Genomic DNA, 23,061 nt, shown 5'->3' with positions numbered 1-23,061 from the left:
AGCAGTGGTATCAACGCAGAGTACTGAGAGAGAGAGAGAGAGAGAGAGAGAGAGAGAGAGAGAGAGAGAGAGAGAGAGAGAGGAGAGAGAGAGAGAGAGAGAGAGAGAGAGATAGAGAGAGAGAGAGAGAGAGAGAGGAGAGAGAGAGAGAGAGAGAGAGAGAGAGAGAGAGGAGAGAGAGAGAGAGATTGTATTATAATTATTTTTATTCTTAAAGAAGACATTATACAGACATTTTAAAAAGTAGATTATACATCTAAAAAGATCTATTTAAAATAAAACAAAGTATTTAAAATATATCTATAGTGAACAATAAAATTATTAAACCTGTTTAAAAATTGTATTCAACTTACAATGGCTGAGTTTCGATTTTCACTGCCAGTACTGTAAATCATCTATATTTTACTGTAAATCTATATTTTACGTCACGTACACTACAGATTTTCAGTCCTGGCAGTGAATATCGAAACTCAGTCAATATTGGTATCATACTATAAAATCACTTTGTATTTAGAAAGTTTATATTCAAATATATATCTATATATATATATATATATCTGTATATATATATATATGTGTGTGTGTGTGTATTTTTTTATTTTATATACATATATATATTTGAATTTAAACTTTTCAAATACAAAATTTAATTGTATAGGTATACTAATGTATATTAAATAAAAAATTTAAATATATATGACAATTTTTTATTTTTATTATTAATTCTACCAGAGATAAAATGAGCAATACGGATCTACCAGAGAGGGGCACCAGCAGAGATGCAATAAGATCTAACGAAGCCGCTTATTTAGGCACGCAAAATCGGACTGAATTAAGACGTGCCGAACACGATGCAAGGTATATTTACTAATTTTCGAATTATGATTAAATATAAAATTGATTAATAAAGTCATTGCATATTATCAATACAGTAACAGCACAGTTGCATATATATGCACGTTCCTATATATACATATACAGGGTGTCCCAGAACTGGCGAAGAAGCTTTTAATGACAGATTCTTCATGAAATTCTAAGTCGAAAAGTTCTTTACAAAAATGTGATCCAATGAATAGAATTTGAATGGTGAGGCATTGAAGTTGATGTATGGGAGCGCATGAAATTCGCGCGGTCAGGAGCGTAACGGCCAAGCTCGGCACGGGTACAACTTATAACTCGTGTATCGCGCCGATGCGTGTTTATCGTTACTCTATAATATTCTGTTATTAATAATATGAATTAATTATTCTCATTAATAATAATATTTATCTTTATCAATTAATAATTTTGTGTACTTGACCTACTGGTTGAATATCCTTAAACTATGGGATATGCGAGATATTGATTAGACTAACTTAACAAATGACAAATTTAAAATAAATTAATAAATAACAAATTAATCATAATTTTATCAATTAATTAATTAATTACTCAAATAACTGAAATTAATAAATAATGAGTAAATAATAAATATTGAAAAATAGAAAAAAATAAATAAATAGTTAATGAATAATTAAATAATAGTGTAATATTGAAATAAAGTTTCAGAGAAGAATATAAAAAATTTCAAATAGTTTAAGGATATTCAACCAGTAGGTCAAGTACACAAAATTATTAATTGATAAAGATAAATATTATTATTAATGAGAATAATTAATTCATATTATTAATAATAGAATATTATAGAGTAACGATAAACACGCATCGGCGCGATACACGAGTTATAAGTTGTACCCGTGCCGAGCTTGGCCGTTACGCTCCTGACCGCGCGAATTTCATGCGCTCCCATACGTCAACTTCAATGCCTCACCATTCAAATTCTATTCATTGGATCACATTTTTGTAAAGAACTTTTCGACTTAGAATTTCATGAAGAATCTGTCATTAAAAGCTTCTTCGCCAGTTCTGGGACACCCTGTATATACTGATAAATAAACAAAATCTTTGTAGCTCGTTTACAATTTAATTATGAAAAATATTAATTATATAGTAATTATTATTGTTCAAGTTTATATTCAAATATATATGTATATATGTGTGTATGTGTGTGTGTGTGTGTGCGTATTTTTTATTTCAAATATATATATATATATATATATATTTGAATATAAACTTTTTAAATCTAAAATTTAATTTTATAGATATAGGTACTCTAATGTATGTTGAATAAAAATTAAAAATATATAATATACAAATTTTAAATTTTTATTAATTTGTTCACATTTACCAGAGAAAGGATGAGCAATAAGGATCTACCAGAAAGGGGCAGAGATGCAAGATCTGACGAAGCCGCTTATTTAGGCATGCAAAATCGGGCTGGAGTAAGACGCGCCGAACGCGATGCAAGGTATATTTGCTAATTTTCGAATTATGATTTAAATATAAGATGGATTAATAAAGTCATTGCATATACTGGTAATAAATAAACCAAATCTTTATAGCTCGTTTATAATTTAATTATGAAAAATATTAATTATATAGAAATAATTATTGCAATTATATATATATATATATTATATATATATATATGTACAATATATTTAAATATATATATAATATATAGATATATATAGATATATATATCTATATATATCTATATATATCTATATATTATATATATATTTAAGAGGGCGGTCCGATAAGTACTTAGCCTCACCGCCCGATGGTGCCAGTATCACAAGAGAGATTTACTATCGTGTAGTACATTCTCGTAGACGGCTACTGTCAAAATTTCAACCGAATCGGACTCGTAGTTTTGTTTTGACCGCGTGTGGGAGCGAGCGTGTCCACGGATTTTAGAAAAATGGAAAAAGAGCAATATCGGTCGGTGATTCGATTCTTGTTTTTGGAAGGGAAATCGCGCAGCGAAATCAAAGAGCGCTTGGATGCTGTGTACGGTGACTCTTCTCCTTCGATGGCGACCGTCAAAAATTGGTTTAACGAGTTTCAACGTGGTCGCACGTCGGTTTTTGATGAGCCACGCTCAGGTGCCCCGAAAATGGCTACCACGGAGGATAACGTGACAAAAATCCACGATCTCGTATTGGCAGACCGCCGATTGAAGGTGCGCGAGATAGCTGAAACAGTGGGCATCTCAAAAGACCGCGTGGGTCATATCCTGCATGAAATTTTGGGCATGAGAAAGCTGTCGGCGCGATGGGTGCCGCGTTTGCTCACTCCGGACAACAAGCGCAACCGTGAGACCATTTCAGAGCAGTGTTTGACGCTGTTTAAGCGCAATCCGAAGGAGTTTCTGCGTCGTTTCGTGACCGTCGACGAAACATGGATCCACTGGTACACACCAGAGACCAAGGAACAGTCGAAACAGTGGACTTCACCCGGCGAACGTGCTCCGAAGAAGGCGAAGACCGTCCTATCGGCCGGAAAGGTGATGGCCACAGTTTTCTGGGATTCACAAGGTGTGATCTACATCGACTACCTGGAGAAGGGCAAAACGGTCACAGGGCTCTACTATGCCGAATTATTGGGCCGATTCGACGCCGAATTGCAGAAAAAACGGCCCCATTTGGCGAAGAAAAAAGTGCTCTTCCACCATGACAACGCACCGGCTCACACCTCCGCCGTCGCCACGGCCAAATTGGTCGAATTGCACTACGAACTGCTGCCCCATCCACCGTATTCTCCAGATTTGGCCCCGTGCGACTTTTTTTTGTTTCCAAACTTGAAAAAGTCACTCGCCGGGCAGAAATTTGAGTCGAATGAGGAGGTCATCGCCGCGACGGAGGCCTACTTTGCAGACTTCGAGAAAACGTATTTTTCAGATGGGTTAAAGAAGTTGGAGCATCGCTGGGTCAAGTGTATCGAGCTAAAAGGAGACTATGTTGAGAAATAAATCGCCACTTTTCCAAAATTTTCGTTTTTCTTTTGTAGGCTAAGTACTTATCGGACCGCCCTCGTAAGAGATATATATAATTATATATATATATATAATTATAATTTCTATAATTGCAATAATAATTTCTATAATTAATGTTTTTCATAATTATGAACGAGCTACGAAGATTTTGTTTATTTATTGGTAAATAGGAACGTGCATTGTACATATATACATATGTAACTGTAGTTTTACTGTATTGATAATATGTAATGACTTTAATCAATCATATATTTTTATATCACACATTATTAGAAAATTAATATATATTATAATTAAAAAATAAATATATAATATATATATAACAATTATTTATTATTCATATTAATTAATATTTATAATATTAAAAATTATAAGTATGAAACTAAATTTTTGTATCAATAATATTTAACAAAGATATAATTAATTTAATATATTTAGCTTTAATATTAATATATTAACTTGCTACGTTTTACAGATATAAATAGTCAATGCGTCGAAAAATGCAAAGTCGCGAAGAAAATAGAGAAAGAGAAGAAGGAATAAGCGGAAGAGGAAAAGGAATAAGCGGAAGAGGAGGAATGGCAAGAGGGAGAGGAAGCGGAAGAGGAAGTAGAAGAGGGCGTGGGAAAAATATTATATTTCATTATCATTTTTAAATTAAGTTTCTAAAGTTTTATATTATAATCAAGTTTTAAGTTTTAAATATTTTCAATAATAAAATACATTATATATATTATATACTCCTCATGTATTTTATATATATATAGAGCATATATATGCATTTTATAATAAAAAAATTTTTTAAAGTATGTTATGTCGTAATTATTGTATTAAAAAGTGAAATAATTTGAATGATACACACACACACACACATATATACAAAAAAATGCGATTAAAATCTAATAAGTTTCTGTTTTATACTTATTACGTTTATGTAATTTATAATTTTGCATTCTTTCTCTTTTAATTACAAATTTGTCTAACTTAATTAAATATAATTAAATATTTACTAAATATAAGATTTAATATATACTAAAATCTATATCTAAAATATCTAAATTTATAAATTAATTTTATAAATATAAAATTTATTTTTATTCTCGGATTTATAAACACATCATGTATACATTTATACATATATGTTGTTTCTACATTCACGTTTTATTTAAATACCTAGGTCAATTATACTAATCTGTTATTTCTGTTTTTAATTTGTCTTTAATAAATTGAAAAAAAGAGATATATATATATATATATATATTAGTATTTTTTACTTTGATTTATTATATAATAATTGAATAAATCATATTTATAATAATGTTTATAATAATATATAATGTTATAATGTTTATATATATACCTATATCATGTTTATCATGTTATATATCAGCTTTATCATGTTATATCGATATGTAAAATGTATATATGTATGCTCAATAAATCCTATAATTAAACAAATAAATTTCTTTATTTAATTATAGAATTTATTGAGCATACCCAGTGAGAAATGGTGGTCGAATCGATGTCGATTCGACGTCGAATCAACGTCAATTTGACGTTAAGAAAAAAGACAAGAATAAAAGAAGAGGGTAAGTCATATAAAGACACATACACACACACACACACACACACATATCTCGAAAAACATATATCTCGAAAAAAATTATGCCGAATAAAATAATAAAAGGATATACTCATAGCAGTATTTGCATTTATAAAAAATGCGGTATTAAAAGTAGAGACAACATATTAAATGTCCGATTTTTTCGTCTACCAGTCGATGATAGAGATCGATTAATGACATGGCTAGTGAATAGTGGTTGCGATCATTTAGCAGAAGAATCCGACACGGAATTGCGTAAATTAAGAATATGTAGTAGGCATTTTGCATCAAACGCAATGTATCCGGACGGAAGATTAAACAAAAATGTGGAACCATTAATATATTCTCCTGAATCTGACGATGAGGATTCTGTTACTTCCAGTGATGCGATATATGTATAAAGAGCAAATATACATTTTAAAAGTTAAATTAGCACGTAAAAATAATGTTATAGAAACATTGAAAAATCGTAATAATGTATTAACGCGCATGATTAAAACAAAAATAATCGAATTGCTCGTTTACAAAAAAAAATAACAACAGACGATTTATCAGATAAAAGCCTTTTCAATGCCTTATCGCAACGGCTCCAAGGTTTTGTATTAACATTTTGTACAATGCAACTCTTTCATAAAAGTCAATCTGCTTATACTGAAGACGAAAAGCATTTAGCTAAAAAAATGCACTATACTTCGTCAAGTTTATATAGAAAAATGCGCGAAGAGTTTGGTTTTATTACCTTTCGAAACCACAATTAAAACATGGTTTAATGTAATAGATTTATGGCCCGGAATTTGTAGCACCATGTTCCATTGTTTGAAAACAAAAGTAAATTGTATGGATAATAATGAACGCAATTGCGTTTTACTTTTAGACGAAATAAGAATAAAAAAAAATTTTGACTTTTATGAAAGACGACAAAAAATTGAAGGTTTTGAGGATTTAGGACCACTTGGACATAATGCAACAGTAGCAACAAGTGTACTAGTTTTTATGGTCCGAGGTTTATTATATAATTGGAAGCAACCTGTAGCATATTTTTTGACTGGTGGTACTCTACACAGTAATCATTTATCCTCTGCATTAAATATAGTTATAGATGCAATATTAGATACGGGATTAAAATTGCGTGCTATTGTTTATGATCAGGACACCAATAATCAAAGTGCTATAAAACACAAAATTTCTACAAATCGTCCTTATTTTATGCATGGACATGAAAAAATATATACGATTTTTGATGTGCCACATATTTATAAATCGATAAGAAACCAACTATTAAAATATGATATTTTATACGATGATGATAAAATAGCATCGTGGAATGATGTACGATCATTATGGCAACTAGAAAATGGCAAAGCGACGAGAGCGGCTTGCAAGTTGTCAGAAAAACATATAAAGCCTAATAATTTTGATAAGATGAAATGCCGTTTAGCTCTGCAAGTATTCAGTCGCAGAGTATCAGCAGCTTTGTTAACAGCAGGAACAACAGGCGGAATTAATAGTGAAACTGTAATCCATACTGCTGAATTTTTTACAATTCTTAATGACAGTTTCGATTCTTTAAATAGTCGAAATTGTAATGATCCAAATCCAAATGCTTGTGCGCTATCAGAAAGTCGATTAAATGTAGAAAATAATTTAATACAATTATTAGAAAATTGTTCCAAATGGCGCACCATCACGAATAAAGATAATAAAATACCGCCATGTTTTGAGGGATTACAAATTTCAGTTAAAGCTATTTTAGAATTATGGAATGATTTGAAACGTGAAGAAGTTAAATTTTTTATGACTTCCAGAGTAAATCAAGATCCTTTGGAAAATTTGTTTTCCATGATACGTATGTATGGCGGGACATATAATCAAAATCCAACTGCAAAAGTTTTTCGATTATTATTGCAAAAAAACATTGTGTTAAATTTATCTAAGCCTGCTCAATCTGCAAATTGCTTAGACGATGAAGATGAAATCTTGCTCCCAAAAATACATCGAACGATTACATCTGACATTCAGACAACATCTCATATTGAGTTAACAACGTCAAATAATATAATTAACAATTATGAAAGTGATTATGAAGATGATGATGAAAATATGTTGGTTGACGTCGAAAAAATTGTTATTGACGCATCATATGCAAATGATGAAACTTTAGAAGCATCTGCTATTGAGTATTTTGCAGGATTTGTCGCTAAAAAATGTGTGACAAAATCAGGTTGCAAACAATGTCGCATCTCATTTATTAATGAAAATCACGAACTGACACAAGCAAGACAAATCTTAATATATTTCCGAGCATATGAGACTCATGACGAACAAGAATTAGGACACTTATGTGTTCCTACAACAGAATTTTCATATGTATTTAAGCTAATAAACGCAATATTTGATGCAGGTTATCCTAATATTAGAGGGAATTATAATATATTAGATACCCTATTCCCATTAATGATACAAGCTGTAGACATGCAATATCCCGGTTGGTTTCAACATGATACTTGCAGCTCCCACCGGATCTTGCATATTACATGATGAAAATAAAAATACATAAAGATTTAATTTGGTTAGGAGAACGATTAAGAATTCCGAAAAATCGCTCTCAGCATAAACCTCCACAAAAGCTAATAAATATACAAAGTATGTAAAAATATTTTTATATTTACTTGTGGCATTTTATGCGGATCGAGTAAAAAGATCGCGGCTCCTAGAGCGGTACGATCTGAAATATTTTACACTCGCGGCATTTTATGCGGATCGAGTAAAAAGATCGCGGCTCCTAGAGCGGTACGATCTGAAATATTTTACATTTACTCGCGGCATTTTATGCGGATCGAGTAAAAAAATCGCGGTTCCTATATGCATCCATATATAAATATATATATAATATATATTTAACAGCAATTTACAAAAAGTGATCATCCAGTTTGCGGCCTTATGGCGGATCAAACTGTAAAGGGAGACAGTTAACTTAGAATTCTTTGAAATTATGTGTGTGTACACACACACACACACAATACATATATATACACATACATATGTATATGTATAGTGTTATATATATTTCAAAAGAATTCTATGTTACGTGTGTCAATTGGCCTCCACGTGGCGTCTCCGTGGAAATGCTCTGTGAGCAGCTAACAATTGACATATTAATATATTATTATTATTATATATTATGTATATTATTATTATATAATATATAATAATATATATGTATAATATAAAATATAAAATATATAATATCAAAAATAATATAATACCCATATACATTAATACAATAATATATAATAATATAATATATATGTATATATATAATATAATATTATAAATATTCATATTATGTATTATTAAATATTATTATGAATGCATATATTTATTATATTATTTTGAATACTTTTTTATTATGTGACAAAAATGTATTAAAACAAACATAAAATTTGCATAATACATTCGAAAAATAAAAAATTTTAATGAAAACTGTAAACTTGAAATTTACTTTTTCTAAAATAATTTTCAATAATCTAAAGTAATTATTAATCTTATAATTATCTTTTATAAATAGTTTTTGTAACATTAGACTTTTTATTAAAGACAATAAATATATTGCGAATGTATTATTTTAATATATATATGTTTAAATTGTCTATATATGTAAGATATATTAATAATGTTATTGCGAAATATTTTTATTGCGAAATGTAATTACTCGAAAAGAAATATCATCACTTTAAAATATATATGTACGATTTAAATAATTAAATAATTATATATATATATATATATATATACATGTATATGTATATATTTCAATATTTTGTACATGTGTACTTTAAAATGATATTTTTTTCGAGTAATTGCATTTCTCGTGTTACCAGCATATATTGTTTTACCATTTCTCAGATTTCGATTACTGTTTCTCACTCTGGCCGCAATATTACTGAGAGGGCGTTAGTGTACAGCGGTCTTTTTCCGGTCACACTAACTCCCGTAAGACCACCGGTCTTTAATAGTGCCTCGTCAGTGCTGGATACAATGTCTTTCGTGAGGATTCCCTCACTCGGCACGGGGGTGGTCTGCTTTTGGCAGTTAGATCGTCGCTGCCACACACGCTGATAAACGGTTCTCCGGAATTTGACAATAGATTAATTAGTATGGCCATCTCCATTCATTACAATAATTTTGACCTCACCATTGTCTCCATATATAGATATCCCCGCGGCTCATTGACTCGATGTGAATATGACTCACTTTTTGATTTTTGTCGCTCTTTCTCACACGTGATTCTTTTAGGTGACTTTAATGCCCATCACCGAGCATGGGGTTGTGGGCGCTCCGACAGGGAAGGAGAGACGCTTCTTGCCGCGGCATTAGACGCTTCGTTTACCTGCGTTAATGACGGATCTCCCACCTATTTGACTCGGCCCTCTCAGGCCAGTTCGTCGATAGATCTTACTTTTATTTCAGCACCCTTGGTGGGCCTGTGTGAGTGGTCTGTTTTGGGAGACACCTTCCTTAGTGACCATTTTCCTACGGCTATTTCTTTTAACTCCCACATTGACAAGAGGAAATTTTTCTCGCATAGACTTAAACATTCAAAAAATATAGACTTGCGATTTGTTGCGAATTTGCGCTTGTCCCTGGGCTCCTTTCGTGAGTCGGTTCTGCAACTGATCCTTTGCAGAGGTATGAAAGGTTCAGGGATCACCTGCTAAATCAGTTTCCATCTTCGGGGAGGGGGAGACGTCTCCCGAGGATGCCTTCGACCAGAAAGGACAGAGCTTCTCGGCCTGCCCCATGGTGGAGTGATTCTTGCCAGGAGGCTGTTGATGAGAGGAGGAGGCTTCTCTCAGTCTTCAAAAAATTTCCGACCTTGTCGAACTTTCTGGCCTTCAAGAAGTAGGAAGCCATTTCGAGGCGAACGCTGAGAGGAGAGAAGCGTAGAGGATGGCAGAGTTTCTGCCAGAGCCACACACCGAGAACCCCGATTTCACGCTTCTGGAGGTTCGTGAAGAGATACAGAAACCGGCATCTTGCATCGGACGTCCCTCCGCCCTCCTCCACCCGGCGGGCATCGGAGGCCGTACGAGATGCTATCTCATCACTTTGTCCGTCCTCTGTTCATCGTAGGGCTTTTTCCGCCATGAGGGACCTGCCGAATGCCTATACTTGTGGGGTTTTTGATCAGCCTTTTTCCCACCAAGAGGTTGTCTCGGTCGTGCGACACCTGAAGACCCGTTCCTCTCCAGGAATGGATCGTGTTGACAACCGAATGCTCTCCCTTCTACCAGATGAATACCTGCTTATCTTATTGGACATATATAATGATCTTCTAGGTGCTGGCTTGTACTCCTGGCGTCACTCTCTGGTGTTCTTGATTCCGAAGAGCTCTCCTGGTAAATACCGTCCTATCTCACTCACGTCTTGTTTGTTGAAGGTGCTGGAGAGATTGATTCTGACGCGACTGAATTGGTGGATAGAGTCCTCCGATCTGCTTCCGCCCTTCCAATTTGGTTTTCGAAAGAGGGCTTCATGTCTGGACAATTAGGGAATATTGACGATGGATATCCAGAATGGGTTTCTCTCTAGGCAGTCGACCGTGTGTCTTTTCTTGGATATCTAGGGGGCTTTCGACAACGTCATCCCTTCCATTTTGGTGTCACAGCTTGTGGAGCTGGGCCTCCCTCCAAAGATTTCTTGGTTCGTCTTCCAGCTGATTGGTTTTAGAGAGCTCCAGTTCGTGGTTGATGGTGACGTTTCCGGTACTTACTTCTCCCACAGGGATGTTCCCCAGGGGTCCATCCTGAGTCCTCTCCTGTTTAACATATACCTGGCGCAGTGTGGCTCGGCTCTTCGGGGAGGTTGCGATGTCGTGCAGTTTGCGGATGATGTCGCTCTCTTTGCGAGGTCCGAGACCCTCGAGGCCTCTCTCTCAACGGTTGAGCGCTCGGCCGGAGCGCTTTCTGACTTTCTGGCCACCAGGGGACTTAGTGTTTTCCCGGCTAAATCTGTCCTCATGATATTTACTAGAAAAAGAATTAATCCTTCAAGATTCTCCATTGTAATGAATGATTCGGCTATTGGGGTTGTCTCTTCGTATAGGTTTCTGAGAGTGATCCTGGATACTAAGCTGAGAGGACACCTACATTTAGGATATTTATCCAACAAATGTGGCAAACTAACAAATGTGTTGAAATACCTCAGGGGGGTATGGTGGGGCTCGCACCCGAGCACCTTGCTTTGCATTTTCAAGGCCATGATACGTGGTTCGATTGATTATGCCTCGTTTTTCTTTCCGGGTATTACCATTGGTACTTTTACGGAGGCTCTGGAGCGTATTCAGCGTAGAGCGCTTAGATTCTGTGTTGGATTGAGACAGTCTACCCCGATTAACGTGGTATACGCGGAGACAGGAGTCGGTCCGATCCGATCTAGATCTGAGTTCCTCGTCAGGAGATTCATTGTCAGGTCCTTCGCGCTTAGATTTAACGTTCTCGTTGACAAGTTGTATGACCTTCATGTGCTGATTATCGATTCCAATCTACTACTTCAATTTCCGAAAAAATTCCCATTATACGAAGCCTTCTGCTATGCTATCAAGATCAAACACAAAATAGCTTCCTTCACAAAAGTACCTTTATACCTTTTTTCCTTGGAAACCTCACTTTTCATACCGAACACCGAAGTTACTTCGCCTTCCGTGGTAGAGGAAATTTCTTTATCGCCCTTCCCTCAGCTTGTCTTTCAAGACCAATTATCTCATAATATAGTGGGCAGGACTCTTCACTGATGCGTCCAAGTGTGAATTTTACCCGCATCTTGGTGCCGCTTATTTCTCTCCTACCCTTTCAGTGCAGAAGAGGTATAAGTTGAATGGTAATCTCTCGATTTTTTCGGGAGAGTGCATCGCTATAGTTTATACTGTGGATTTTATCTTGGAGAGGAATATTAGAAATGCCTCTATTTTTACAGACTCCCGCAGTGTAGTTGAAAATATTTCTAATCCCAAAACGGATAAATTTTTAGATTTTTAGATTTAAACTATCTAATTTTGGTCTTGAAAAACAAGCTGAGATCTGCATCCCTTCAGGGAATCGATATTGTACTGATATGGATCCCTGCCCATAGGGGCATACTTGGAAACGAGACGGCGGATTATCATGCTAGGGAGGCCGCCCTTAATGGAGAGCCATCCGACTATCTCCCTCCGCACACCGATCTCTATACGGGTATTGGAGAGAGGTACAATGAAACGATATCGAAGATTTTGCTTGCTCGGGCCGAAAGAGGGAGCAGACAATACTTTAACTTAGGGTACTTTCCGATTCACGCATGATGCGCATGAAGTGACAGAAAATTTATAGTTTATGTCACGCATATTATACCCCATATAGCAAAATGTTAGCAGCATGTCGGCAGTATGACAGCAGATCTAATCATGACTTTACAGCAGATTCCTATCCACTGTGTCCGCAATTGATGATATTCTGCTAGCATAGTTAGTAAGCAAAATCTGACAGCAGATTGTCGACAGAAACCGAGCAGATCTGCACATATAGTTTGATGGCAGATTGGCGGCAAAAACCGAGCAGATCTGTCAAACGCAATCTAATAGCAGATTGGCGGCAGAAATCGAGCAGGATCTGCAGTTCCTTGCCATTTGAACATATAAGTATAATAAAATTCAATATTTTTCGATGAATATAACAGATGCATAAGACGTGTTATCCGCTATTTATAATTTTTTTTTTCATAAATATGATATTTAATGTATAACATATTATATTGTATGTAGTTATATCTCACATAGCAATTAAATGTTCAATTTAATCTATTAATTAAATTAATAAAATAAATTGTAAAAATAATTAAATTTATAAAATTTAAGATATAATTTATATGAGAATTAAATTCTGCTTTATGCTTTAAATAGAAAGTAAATGGATAATTTTTCATGTATATCCTATTGATTCTAATAAGTTTAATATTCTCATGTTAGACTTGTCAGATATCAAAAATTAAACTGATAGAAAAATATACTTTTGATCTTTTATTAATAGCCACGACTTGCAGACTTTATATTTATTTTTAACAGAAATTTGATTGCAGAAAATACATCACATAGCGGTAGGTGAAGGAACTATTAAATAACTGCAAAATGCAGATCCTGTTGTCAATTTGCCATCAGATTGTGCGCGCGCAAATCTTGCTCGATTTCTGCCGTCAATCTGACACCAAACAGCGCTGCGCAAATCCTGCTCGGTTTCTACTATCAATCTGCTATGATAATTCTATACAAATCCTGCTTGATTTCTGCTACTGACTTGCTGCCAAATTATGTCAGCAGATTTTATAACATTTCTGCCAACGTTCTGCTATCATTATCTGATATAACAAGTTTTGTATAAAATCTGCAGTTTTTTTGCTGGCAAAAATATATAGCACACAGTTTTAATACATGCTCTTGATTTGGCTATCTGGGATATTTTCTGTCACTTCATGCGCATCATGCATGAATCGGAAAGTACCCTTATTCCCGACTTTTTTCCCCCGGCCCTGGTTTAACGGGCTGGGACTGGACCGCTTTGGAATCTCTACGCTCTGCCGAATCCGCTCTAATCATTATAATTTAAATTTCAGCCTGCATAGATGTGGTATCGTAGACTCGCCGGAGTGTGATTGTGGTGCACCTCGACAAGATATAGACCATGTCCTTTGGTCCTGCCCGCTCCTGAGTACTTATCGGTGTCAGCTGGTGGATTCCCTCCAGCGTCGCTTAAACTTTCCTCCGCCCTACGAAGTGATTTCTCTCCTAAAGACTCCACATCGAAAGATTGTTGATCCTATCATCTCCTTTTTGCAAAAACATAAAATAAATATATAACGACTCCTGACTACTTTGACGGACTGACTGTGCTTGTCAATTTTTAATCATCCCTGAAGATAATCTGGCAGCATGGACGATGGATAGAGTGGTCCAGTGCCAATATAAGAAGAACTGAACTGAACCAAATTGATCGACGTCGCCCCACGCGATGACAATCCGAAGCTCTTCCAAACTATAGTTACCAACGCTGTCGATAATCGCGATCGATGCGGCGCAGCGGTGGCAGGGGTCGCTATTGGTTCCTATTTCAATAAAGTCACTAGATTTAGGGCCAATTTCACCAACGTCGGTTAACTTTAACCTCCGGTTAAACTATATCTTTGTCTCGTTTCAGATACGTTCATTAAAAAGAGACAAACATATAGTTTGACTGGAGGTTAAAGTTAACCGATGTTGGTGAAACTGGCTCTTAGTGACTTTATTATTTCAAGGGCCGCGTAGGACGACATGTATTTTGTCGCGGCAGGTGAACCGATGGTGGGGCGGAGTTTAATTTGAATTGGGCTTTGGGCCGCACCGTACGACTGTAGAACAGTCCACGACACACGTTTTACCCGCGCAAAGGTGACGAGTAGCCGATTATTTATTTATTCTCGCCGCAATGTGAGATCTGAGATTTGACAATGAAGTCGCGCGGCATTTCTGACCGCGGTATATATCTAATATCTACGATTCGTCGTGTGTCATTCTCAATATGTTGGGGGTCGAAATCACACCATCTTCATATATTTCAAGATATCTTTTATTGGGAGTAGAAATGCAGAAAAGAGTACATACCAGGTATATATTTGTCATTCATTTAAATTTAAACCTAAGTAAAGAATGATTTTTGTAAATTAAATTTATGCTTTTGTATGGCTATATATAATAAAAGGGCCACTTCGATCAACTACGATTAACTTTAATAACCTCGAATCTGGTTAAACTATATTTGTTTCCTTTTAGATACGTTCTTAAAAAGAGACAAAGATATATATACATAGTATATAGTTTAATCAGAGGTTAAGGTTAATCGTATAGTTGGTCGAAGTGAGGGCCAATTTCACCAACGTCGGTTTGTCTCTTTTTTATGAACGTATCTGAAAAGAAAAATTTAATCGGAGGTTGAAGTAAATCGACGTTGGTGAAACTGGCCCTAAATTTGAGCAAATAATTAATTTAATTGTTATTGCGTAATCTTATATCGATAGATATTGTATATATATATATATATATATCTCGATTAAATTAATTATTTATATATCATCTCAGAGCCTTCAAAATTATATACCTCATCTAGATTAAAGCAATCAACGAGTAGAAAATAAATGTGCGTAGAAAACAAATCATTATTCCATTTTTTTTAACTCTTGACTGTGCAATAATAGCAACGGAATAATATATTATTTGCTCCATATATATTTCGTGATTTTTAAACCTATATATCTCATTATATTATTCACACAATCACTATTATATATATACATATATATTAGGGTGGTCGTTAAATGGAAGATCATGTTGGATGGTCATAAATCAGCTCCAAATGTAGAAAAAATAATTCTCTAATTTTTTCAGATTTTTATTTTCAGCTCTGAGTCTCATTGGTTGCACGTGGATTTTTTCCATTTAAAAAAATACCAATTTAAGTAATTTTTAGATTAAAAATAGAATCAACAAACCTGATTTAAATAAGTTTCGCTGCCGTGAGGTATAGCATGAAATTGTATACGGGGTATTTCACTCGAGTTGTGTGTTATGTTATATTCTTATATCAATTCATTTATTTATTCATTTATATGTTATTTAAATATTATTTATATGATATTTTTTAATAATTTGAAAAAAATACTAATTTACTTCAGTTCTAGATGGAGTCAGCTGCAAAAGTAGAGACAAAATTATTCAATTTTTCATAAAAGATAGTCAAAAATCGTATATGGGCTATTCCACACGAGTCGTGGGTGTTTTTAATTCAGTTAATTATTTTTTATCCATTTTTCAAGCAATATAACGACGTATCTTATATTTTTTTGAATCTTCCTTGAACTTTAAATCGTCGTTATTTTCGATTATATAGGAAAAAGATGTGTAGGGAATTCCATTCCAGTGCTCAATGATTAAGCGCAAATTTTCGATAATTTTTTTTTTTTTAGAAAGAAATTGATAACAAAAAAAAAATTGATGACAGAAGCAGCTGCAGAACTGTGGTGTTAAGATATTAAGCTCTCATGTGAAATACCTAAAACAAAAGCCCAATGTATCATCAGGACTACCAAATACAAGAAAATAAGCTGTATTAAAAAAGAATACAAAAAAAAAATTATATCTTCAACAAAAAAAATCAATGGAAAATAATAAATTAATCGATATATTGATTACTCCGTAAAATAATAATTTAAATTTTTTCACTCGATTTGTATGTAGTATAACACACACAACTCGAGTGAAATACCTCATATACGATGTTTTACTATTTTCACGGCAATGAAACGTATTTCATAAAATGTCGCTATTTTAGACTAGAACTAACTTAAATAAATATTTTTTAAATGAAAAAGAAAATTACGTGCCAACAGGGAGACTCAGGACTCAAAATAAAAATCTGAAAAAATTAGAGATTTTTTTTTTTCACATTTAAAGCCGATTTACGACTATCCAACATTAAAATTCTGAAAAAACCCATACGACCACCCTAATATATATACATATATATATGTGTATATATAATAGTGATTGTGTGAATAATATAATGAGATATATATTATTAATACTTTTACACATATATATACATATATATATGTGTAAAAGTATTAATAATATATATTTTAGTATGGCTATATATGGCCGCATATATATATGCTGATGCTATATATATGTACAATGACTATAATATATATATATATATATATATATATATATATATATATACATATATATATATATATATATATATAATAACGATATGAAAACATTCCAATTCCGTAATCGAAAAAAGTTGTAAAGATTGCGCACTATAAAGAGAAATGAATATTTGTTAGTAAATTAATTATTTCTTTGGCGTGAAATGAATGAATACATCTTCGCATGGTCGTAAAATAAGAGAGGGTCCAAACTGAACCTGATCCGGTGTTTTTACACTTTTCACTCTCCACTTTCTTAAAATAGCTGTTAATATCGTTTTCTCTTCGAGTAAAGCAAATCTTAGGCTGATACAGTTTCTCGGGCCAGCGCTGAACGGAACATAGGCATATGCATTTCTATTTTTCGAATTCTCCGGAAGAAAGCGATCTGGATCGAACTTTTCTGGATCTGGCCAAACTCTTGGATTCCTATGCATTAATAAAATATCGAGTTCAACTGTAACACCTTTTGGGAGGGTATATTCACCTAAAATAAAACAGAGTGTATATAGTATTCTGTTATATAGAAAATTTTATATCGATAAATTTTTTTAATATAAATGTTTTATTATATCTAAAAAATTGAGCTTGTAAAACCCCAATATATAAACCTACTTTTGTTAAATCTATTTTATACAATCTGTATATGATAATTCGTGGTAGAATTCTACTCTTGCAATAAAAATATTTAAAGAATTCGAATTTTATATGCGCGGCATAAAATGATAAATAGAACTTTATCTTGAATTCTGTCGCAAATTAGAGACCGCGTTTAAAGTGGATTTTAAACTATTCATCTTTTGCTGAATTTATTTAGCCTTTAATAAATAAGAAAAATAAATTTTTCAGAAAAGAAACACACATATTTTGTCTATCATTTAAGTAAAAACATTTACGTTTAATTGAACGAATTTTACAAATTTACATATTAAATTAATGTGAATATCTTAACATTTATTTTAGCTTAATATTAATAGAAGTAAAGTTTTATCATACCTAGGTTTACATCTTCCATTAAATTCCTAAAGACTATAGGTACACTTGGATATAATCTGAGCGTTTCCTTTATGATTCTATCGAGATATTTTAATTGCGATAGTTCCTTTACACTGGTGTCTCGGTATCTTTGAAAACTTCTTCGAGCTCTTCATGAACTTTTTTTTGATGCTCGAGATTATTGCCCAAGAGAAAGAGTGTCCAGGTTATTGCAACCGCAGTTGTGTCGTGACCCTATTTCATTATTATATCCTTATACAATTTTATACTAACATTTCATTTGTAACTATATATATTACTGACAATGAGTCTAATAAGTTTTGCGTTGAATTGTAAAGATTCTTTCTCTTACTTCGAACATGAATGTGTCGACTTGTGCCCTCAATTCATTATCGGTTAATGGAATTTCCTCCTTTTCATTCTGATCTAGTAATAGATCCAGAAAAGCTTTCCTCTTCCGCTTACCTAATGCAATAAATTTCACAAGAATGATTTAAAACATATTTACACAATCCTTTTAAAACAAATATACCGGGTGTCCCATTTTAAAGGACCCACTCAAATATCTCAGAAACACTGCGTTAAATCGAAAAATGTTTCCTACAAAAGTTGTAGGGTTTTGAGGGGGACATAACATAGTAATATTCATATGACCTTGGGCGGCGCCTCCAAGGTCAAGTGAAGGTGAGAATGAATTTTTTAAATGAAAACCCATATTTTTTATTATAACATATTTTTCCACTAATTAATTTGAACAACTTTTATCTGAAGCATTTTTTTATTTTCCTAATATTTTTTCTTCTTTTCAAAATTCATTCTCACCTTCATTTGACCTTGGAGACGCCGCCCAAGGTCATATGAATATTACTATGTTTGTCCCCCTCGAAACCCTATAACTTTTGTAGGAAACATTTTTCGATTTAACGCAGTGTTTCTGACAATGAGATATTTGAGTGGGTCCTTTAAAATGGGACACCTGGTATATATATAAAACGAGATAATTTAATAATCACACCTATATCAAGTTCATCATCATCTTCGTTTTCTGATCTGGCGGCATCATTTTGCGATTGTCGTGCAATCTTTTTCTGATTTATTACCTGAAATTTATTATTTATTAATTAATTATTTATTTATTGTAAACTTGTTAAATTCACTTAAATAAAAAAAGCATGAATAATTAAAGTAGTGATATAATGAGAGTTCTAACTACGGGGCAATGAGGGGGGGGGGGGTGAGGGGCGAGGGGAACCCACGGCGCGGGGGAATGACGTCACGCGGGGAGGGGGAATGACGTCACGCGGGGAGGGGGAATGACGTCACGCGGGGAGGGGGAATGACGTCACGCGGGAGGCGTCCGCGATGTACCGCGAGGGGTCCGCGGGGAGGGGGAAGCGTCCGCGATTTTGGTACCGGGTCCGCGAGGGGTCCGCGGGGAGGGGGAGCGTCCGCGATTTTGGAGCCGGGTCCGCGAGTGGTCCGCGGGGAGGGGGAGCGTCCGCGATTTTAGGGTCCGCGAGGGGGGTCCGCGGGGAGGGGAGCGTCCGCGATTTTAGGGTCCGCGAGGGGTCCGCGGGGAGGGGGAGCGTCCGCGATTTTAGGGTCCGCGAGGGGTCCGCGGGGAGAGAGGAATCCGCGAAAGACCGCATGAAGCTTTTTGGGTAAGGGGTCCGCGCGGAGAGAGGAACGCGAAGGAGAGCGCGAGGCGCACGCGAGAGAGATGACGCAAGCGAGGCGTATATGCAAGAGCGAGAGAGATAGTGCGAGATGGTTAGGTAGCGAGATGACGCGAAGGAGAGTGCGAGGCGGACGCGAGAGAGAGAGGTAACGCAAGGCGCATGTGAGCGCAAGAGAGAAAGAGATAGCGACAAGATGACGCGAGAGAGGTAACGCGACGAAGGAGAGCGAATGAGAGAGGCGTACGCAAGAGAGATTTTTTCTTTCTTAATAATAATAAGATTTTAATAGGTGGAAAGGAGAGGAATTTTAATAAATACATTTATTTAATAATAATAATTTTTTAATTAATATATATATGTATATACATATGTGTGTACTGTACAAATGTGTGTGTGTGTGTGTGTGTGTGTGTGTGAATTTAAAATATAAAATATACAATATATAAAATATACAGTATAATAATACAATATAAATATAAAATATGAAATATAAATAGGGGATGAAATATAAATGCGGGGCGGTGTTGAGTGATGGTGCGACGGCAGCGGCATGGCGAAGTGGATGCGGTTTCTGCATAACAAAAAATTTATTAATATTTTCCTAATTTTTTAATTTATTCTAAAATAAAAAACTTACACAGATTACCAAGAAAACTCGTTTGCAATACAACCAGGATTGAGTTCTGTTACATAGAAATTATGAACTCGCCATTCAAAAAAGTCGAGTGGAGAATGATACAAATTATGCGTAAAGATGCAATCATACAGGTTTTTCGTGTGACGTTTTTGAAACCTATTTCGCGCCCGTGTATTGCCTGCACGATTGAATTGACTGGAGTGTTTGTCGATAGTGCTGGAACATTGGTATCTACGCTTAAGTAACGTCTGCGTAGCGATCTTCTTATTTCTTCAAGTCGCGCGATTCGAGCGGTCCGTGACTGCAAATCTCCGATCAATAATTTCGGATTTATTTTTATTTCATAAAATTTCCAAAAAAATCTCCATGGTTGTGGGTATTGTCCTTTCAGCAAATCGATACATCCATCGCACTCCAACTCCCATTTACTATAACTCATTTTACGTTCATTTGGATGCACTGCTTTTCTTTTTCGAAGAAATCGGCTTTCTTCAACACATCTTTTTCCAGCGATGCAATGTATTCGTCCTGAGTTAGCATCTTCACAGCACTTTAAGTGTTTTAATTTTTAAACAGTTTAATGTGTGCAAATAGGACACACACTGCACGATAAAATTTGATTTAGGGAGCATCTACAGTTGCAACACGTTTTCCCTTCAATTAGAGTATATCTTACAGTTTCATGCAACCGCACAGCACGAACATGTGAGTATAAGTCTGCTACTCGCAGGAAGCATGTAGAACAAAATTTTTCATCTTTATTAGTTTTATAATAAAAGAAAATATTGCACATTTTTGTCAATTCATTAAAATCATTTATATCGGCCTGATTTAAAACTCGTACACATTTGTTATTAAAGTCATCGCTACACTCACTATCGTAATCAGAATCTGCTGTCGATGATATTTCAATTTCAGATTCTTCTTCTATAATTTCTTCATCATTTACTTCTTCGGCATCTATATCCATGTATTCATCACTATCATCAATTACAATTACTTCTCTATCCATTTTACATTCAAGACTGTCAGAAACGTGACGATGGGGACACATATTATAATGTTGCTCCCCTCTTGATTTTTAATTCTACATCTCTCTTGTTCTAACTGGAGTATCACGTCTCAGATAGCTCATCACTTTTCTAGAGAGCGAAAAAGTTTTATCAACTATGCACTTATCAGACAGGGAAAAAATAATTAAACGCAGATTAACAATGAAATAATTTATTCGTTAGAAGCATCGTGAAGAATAACATTTACAGCACAAGTTATCAATTCACAATCTATAAGTGATTCGTTGTCAAACATACGACTTTCACGTATCGCTTTTGCGGCATTGCTCGCATCGCAGATATTATCACGTTGTAAAACATTTACAAATTGTTTAAACTTTTCAGTAACAATATGCGTATTTTCACACAACCAGAAATACATATGATCAACACATTTTTCAAAATCGAATAAATGTAATAAAGTTGATGGTTTCATGTACAAAGTATTATCTGATAATGTAATCTTTATAATTTTTGAAGTATGCATATTAACCACTTCGAGTGTCAGATCTCGAATCCATAATGGAGTTTCAGTTAACCGCTCAATGTCTGCTCGCTTCTGCATTAGCAATTTCCACGTTTCAATAGACAATACTATTTGATTGCCTCGATTATCTCCGAGAGCTAATTCCACAGAAGATATATTTCCAACGCTGATTCCAATTTCCAAATATTTGTACGATGTTGATGTTAGAGCATATCTTCTTCCAAGAATACGAACCGCACGATGAGCGCTATAAATTTGAGGTTATTTAAAAATCATTATTTAACAAAAAAAAGTATTAAAACTTACATATCACATTTCTTCTTGCACAAAACATCGCTCTCCTGAATTCTCAGAGTGTAATAATTCATGTTGCTTAAAAGAACCCTTCATTCAAGTAATCAACGCAATACTAAATAATTATTATTACAATTTTACATTGTTGCGTTGCAACTGTAATTATTGCTGACGCGATAATATTTTCAACCAATCAAAGCGCCGATGCACGGCTGCTGTCATCCCCAGGTGTTCAAAACCTACGTGACAAAATCAGCTGATTAGCAAAATGTATCAAAGCGCCAATGTACAGGTGCTATGATATCATCCTCAATGAAATCATCGTAAAAATGCAACATATATAAAATTTCAAGCTCCGCTGTACGGCTGCTATGACATATATCATCCTCAGATGATTAGACGTAAAAAATGCAACATATTCACAATTTCAAGCGCCGATGTACGGCTGCTATGATATCATCCTCAATGAAATCATCGAAAAAATGCAACATATCCAAAATTTCAAGCGCCGATGCACGGCTGCTGTCACCCCCAAGTTTTCAAAATGTACGTGACAAAATCACACCGATTTGCAAAATTGCAATTTTCAAGCACCAATGTACAGCTTTGTTATGATATCATCTTCAGATGAACTATTAGATGTAAAAAATGTATCAATTTCAAG

The 23,061-nt window shown here is 34.5% G+C and overlaps 1 protein-coding gene, 1 long non-coding RNA gene and 1 pseudogene across 3 annotated transcripts in view; 2 read left to right on the top strand and 1 right to left on the bottom strand.

Moving 5' to 3' along the window:
- The window catches only part of LOC145943993 (uncharacterized), a 14,274-nt gene extending 4,076 nt beyond the window's left edge, over nucleotides 1–10,198 (top strand). Inside the window, exon 2 of the mRNA XM_083051923.1 lies at nucleotides 9,777–10,198. Within this exon, the coding sequence (XP_082908049.1) occupies nucleotides 9,777–10,198 (422 nt within the window). The remainder of the gene's footprint in view (nucleotides 1–9,776) is intronic.
- Nucleotides 739–4,461, top strand: LOC145943569 (uncharacterized). The gene is made up of 3 exons (XR_014426539.1): nucleotides 739–858; nucleotides 2,231–2,347; nucleotides 4,353–4,461. It is a non-coding gene; the product is annotated as an uncharacterized LOC145943569 (long non-coding RNA).
- A 7,100-nt stretch (nucleotides 10,199–17,298) lies between the features above and the next one.
- Nucleotides 17,299–22,471, bottom strand: LOC145943992 (cytochrome P450 4C1-like; annotated as a pseudogene). The gene is made up of 7 exons (XR_014426605.1): nucleotides 22,410–22,471; nucleotides 22,156–22,350; nucleotides 21,409–21,589; nucleotides 19,264–19,348; nucleotides 18,601–18,713; nucleotides 18,249–18,482; nucleotides 17,299–17,739 (listed from the first exon to the last, which is right to left on the bottom strand). The product of XR_014426605.1 is annotated as a cytochrome P450 4C1-like (transcript).
- Nucleotides 22,472–23,061: the final 590 nt, after the last annotated feature.

Source organism: Prenolepis imparis, unplaced genomic scaffold (genome assembly GCF_030444845.1).
Source record: "Prenolepis imparis isolate NDT839.2.m4 unplaced genomic scaffold, iyPreImpa1.0 SCAF_12, whole genome shotgun sequence".
NCBI classification, from domain to species: Eukaryota; Metazoa; Arthropoda; class Insecta; order Hymenoptera; family Formicidae; genus Prenolepis; species Prenolepis imparis.
This window is presented reverse-complemented; position numbering and strand designations above follow the sequence as displayed.